The sequence below is a fragment of the Monodelphis domestica genome, chromosome 5 (assembly GCF_027887165.1).
Source record: "Monodelphis domestica isolate mMonDom1 chromosome 5, mMonDom1.pri, whole genome shotgun sequence".
In the NCBI taxonomy this organism is placed as follows: Eukaryota; Metazoa; Chordata; class Mammalia; order Didelphimorphia; family Didelphidae; genus Monodelphis; species Monodelphis domestica.
Genome location: NC_077231.1, coordinates 218,503,442 through 218,507,077, shown reverse-complemented (window position 1 = coordinate 218,507,077; position 3,636 = coordinate 218,503,442). Strand labels below are relative to the sequence as shown.

Sequence of the window (3,636 nt, the reverse complement as noted above, 5' to 3'; positions counted from 1 at the left end):
ACTAAGACAAAAGGTAAAGTTGAGTTTTTTGCTTTTTTTAAGAATAACATGGATTGTTTTCTTAGGATTGAAAAAAAAAATCTGAACAGTCTCCTTATCTCTTGGTACTAGCTGCACTTACTTAGGGACTTACAGGACCGATGACTTCGTTGTGATGGTAGACATTCCATTCTTTGCCACAACTTGATAGTTGTTCCTCTAGTATCATGGCTGAAAGTTTCATCACTTTGCAGATAATCCAGAGATAAACCTTTTCAGACTCAGCTCAGCAGGTGTGGATAAGAGGCACATGATCCATAGACTCATACCCAATGCCTTTCCACCTTGGGAGAATCAGGGCTTGTATTTCTCTGACATAACCAGATTAAGTGTAAAATATGATCCAACAAATAGTAATTTTATAGAAAAGTATTTGAAGAATGGCTCCATAAATATTTTATTTTCCTGGTCAGTTAAACATTTTCTGGGTAGCTTGTCATAGTGCGCATGCTTGCATGGAGGGGCGCTAGTGATAATATGAAATTCAAGGGTTTGGTTGTTTGTTTTGAGATCACAAAGGATAAAAAAGTCCTTTCTGAGGTATTTGCTTAAGTGTTTGGGGATGTCTGAGTCAACATTTTAAAATTTTATTTTGGAAAGAGAGGATACTTATGCGTGTAGGTTTACTGATACCTCCTCAACAATTTTTATCTATAGTTATGATTTTAAAAAAGGATCTAATGTTCTCAGTTCTCTCTAATGTCCCCAGTTCTCAAGTAGCTAGAGATTACTTTGGCCAGAGGGGAAAAGCAATTCAATTCATCAAGCTTTTATTAAGCATATTCTATGTACAAGACACGGTGCTAGACATGGCATTCATTTCAAGAGACCAAATAAGATTCAAGAGACCAAAAGAAGAACTCATCCCTGCCCTCAAGGAGCTTACATTCTATTAGAGAAATGCAACATTTAAATATTTGTGTAAATAAAAGAATTTGAGGAAGAAAAAAATCATTTATAACTAGTAATATCTCAAAATACTTCCCCAAAGAGGTGAAACTAGCTGACTTTGGGAGGAAACAGGATTCTAAGCCACACTTCTAAGAGTAAGGAGGAAGTATATTACAAGAATGGGGGCATTGAGTGTAAAGACATGTAGATGAGTGAGTATTTTTTCCCTAGAGGCAATAGTCAGTCATTGAAACAATCTGAAGGAAAGTTCCGTCTTGCTGGATCAGATCTCTGGGGAGTTTTCAGGGTACATTTACTGGATCTAATGTTTTAGGTGGAATCTAACATTGTGCTGAAGCTTCTTCCAGGTTCTTCTTAGTTTGGGATTGCTGAAGATCAGTAGAATTGAATGACCAGCAGGGTAGGCAGTAATGATAATTTTGCATAAAATATTTCCAAAGCTGTTGTTTTTAAAGACATTGGCCATATAGAGGAGCAAAGCCACAAAGTTGAAGACATAGAAGAGGAGGAAGGAACTAATTGCTTTGACTGCTCCCATGTGAGCCTCCATGCTGGGATTTCTGGAACCTGTGGCATTATTCTTCATTTGGAGAGTATGTTTCTTGAGAGAGATGATCAATAGAGTAGCTGCAAAGATGAACATGATTAGAGGGATAAAAATGCCCAGGTGATACATGATAGCAAAGTTAACCACATTGGTCTCTGTAATGAATTTATTCTCTGTGGTATTGGAGGAGGGAACTGGAATGGAAGAATTAACAAAAACATTGTAGACATCCATGGAAATGGGAAGACTGTAGCACAAAGAAATGAAAGCAGATGAACAGAGGAGCCAGGGCATTAATCCAGTGATTCTCCACTTTAGCCTGAGGAACAGGGGATGGGTGAAGTTGGCAATCCTGATGCAATAGAAGACATTGAGCCAAGCAGCAAACCAGAGATTGGAATAGTTCAGGAACATGAAGATGACTTTGAAGGTTTTATACACTATATTTTGATTATAAGAAAATGGGAATAATAAACTGTAAGTATTTTCCAACATCAACCAGAACTGTAACAAGAGTCTTGAACAACTCAAAATCATCAAAGTAAAATCACTAGTGGAGAGTCTTTTGCTCTGGAACCACTCAATGGCATTCGTGGCCACAATGAAACCATTCCCAATCATGCCTGTGATGCACTCAATTCCTGGCACTATTAAGGTGATCAAAAGGACAGATTCAGATATATCATCATTTGTGGAATCAGTAGTCACTTTTGCCATATTTTTTTTTAATATTCTTGACTTCACTTTCAAATTAAGGTTCCAGTTCACATTTGGTTCATAATTCTCCGGCTGACCGATGCTCAATGTGCCTATTGCTTATTGAATTCAGTTAATGATCATTCCCAATTTTTCTAAATTTGCTTGTCACATGACCACAAGTTGAGAGGCTGATGATGCAAATGACCACAGGATTTGGTTACTGGTCCTATCTCCATTTGTCACAGACACATTATGTTTGGGTAATTATAAAGAACTTGAGAAAAGTTTCTATCATAGTTGCTTTCCATCTCCAGAATCCACATTACCCCTTCCAATTCCATGTCTGGTTGGAATGGTCAATATACCAAAGTCTTCTTGGTGTCACATAGAATTCAATTTGCCTTCATCCATCTTTGGTGGCTCCAAACAATCCTTCTTCAGCCTGGGCTTATACTGGCTATTTATTTTATTTTTAAAACTCTTAACTTCTGTCTTAGAATCCATACTAAGTATTGGTTTTAAGGCAAAGAGCAATAAGGGCTAGGCAATGTGGGTTAAGTGACTTTTCTAGGGTCACACAGATAGGAAGTGTCTGAGGTCACATTTGAACCCAGGACCTTCTATCTACAGGCCTGGCTCTTTATCCATTGAGCCATCTAGATGTCCCTACTGGTCTTTCAAATTACCTTCTCTGACTTTGGAAGCCAGGTCATTGACTTTGTTGCCCTGTACTTCCTTTATTTTCATTCTCTTTTGAGAAATTTGGGGTCTTTATTATTTTCATGCTCTTGCATGCAGCACTTTCTTGGAGTCACAGGTGAGATTTAAAGACTTTTGATGATGGGGAACTGACAGTCTATCAGGGGTCTCCATTCCACTTTTGGATAGCTCTAGTTAGGGAAATGTTCCTCATTCTGAATAAAAGTCTACCTTTAAAAAACTTCTACCCATTGTCCATTGTTCTACTTTATGGAGCCAAGCAAAATGACTAATCATTTTTTTTTCTGCATGACCTATCATTGCATTTTTGAAAAGCCCTTTCTCCCCTAAAAAGTCTTTTCTTCTCCAGTCTTAACATCCTTGTTACTTTCATCATCCTTATTATATGTGAAGGTCAATACTGATCTTTTTATGTCATGGTTTAGGTCTCTTACTCATACAAAAATCCCTTTTCTGGGTTTATCAATATTTTAGAAGATCTATGATTTCATAGAGATGAATAGTCCCTTCAAACGTAGAGACCACAACCTATTTATAACTTCTCCTCTAATGTGGTCCTTATCTAGGCTCCCCCATAATTGTTGTACAGAAGCTCTAATAAGTAGACTTGTGGCCTTCTTCTGGATTTCTCAATATTGTATAAGTACCACTGGAACATGCTTATTGTTGTCCACTGGTCTCACTTTTTTTCATGCCATACATTTTTATGGTAAAACTTT

At 37.4% G+C, this 3,636-nt stretch overlaps 1 protein-coding gene across 1 annotated transcript; it reads right to left on the bottom strand.

Moving 5' to 3' along the window:
- Positions 1 to 1,252: 1,252 nt before the first annotated feature.
- Positions 1,253 to 2,215, bottom strand: T2R40 (bitter taste receptor Modo-T2R40). The gene is given in 1 exon segment (NM_001039872.1): positions 1,253 to 2,215. A coding segment is annotated over 1 exon segment (963 nt).
- Between the last annotated feature and the right edge of the window lie 1,421 nt (positions 2,216 to 3,636).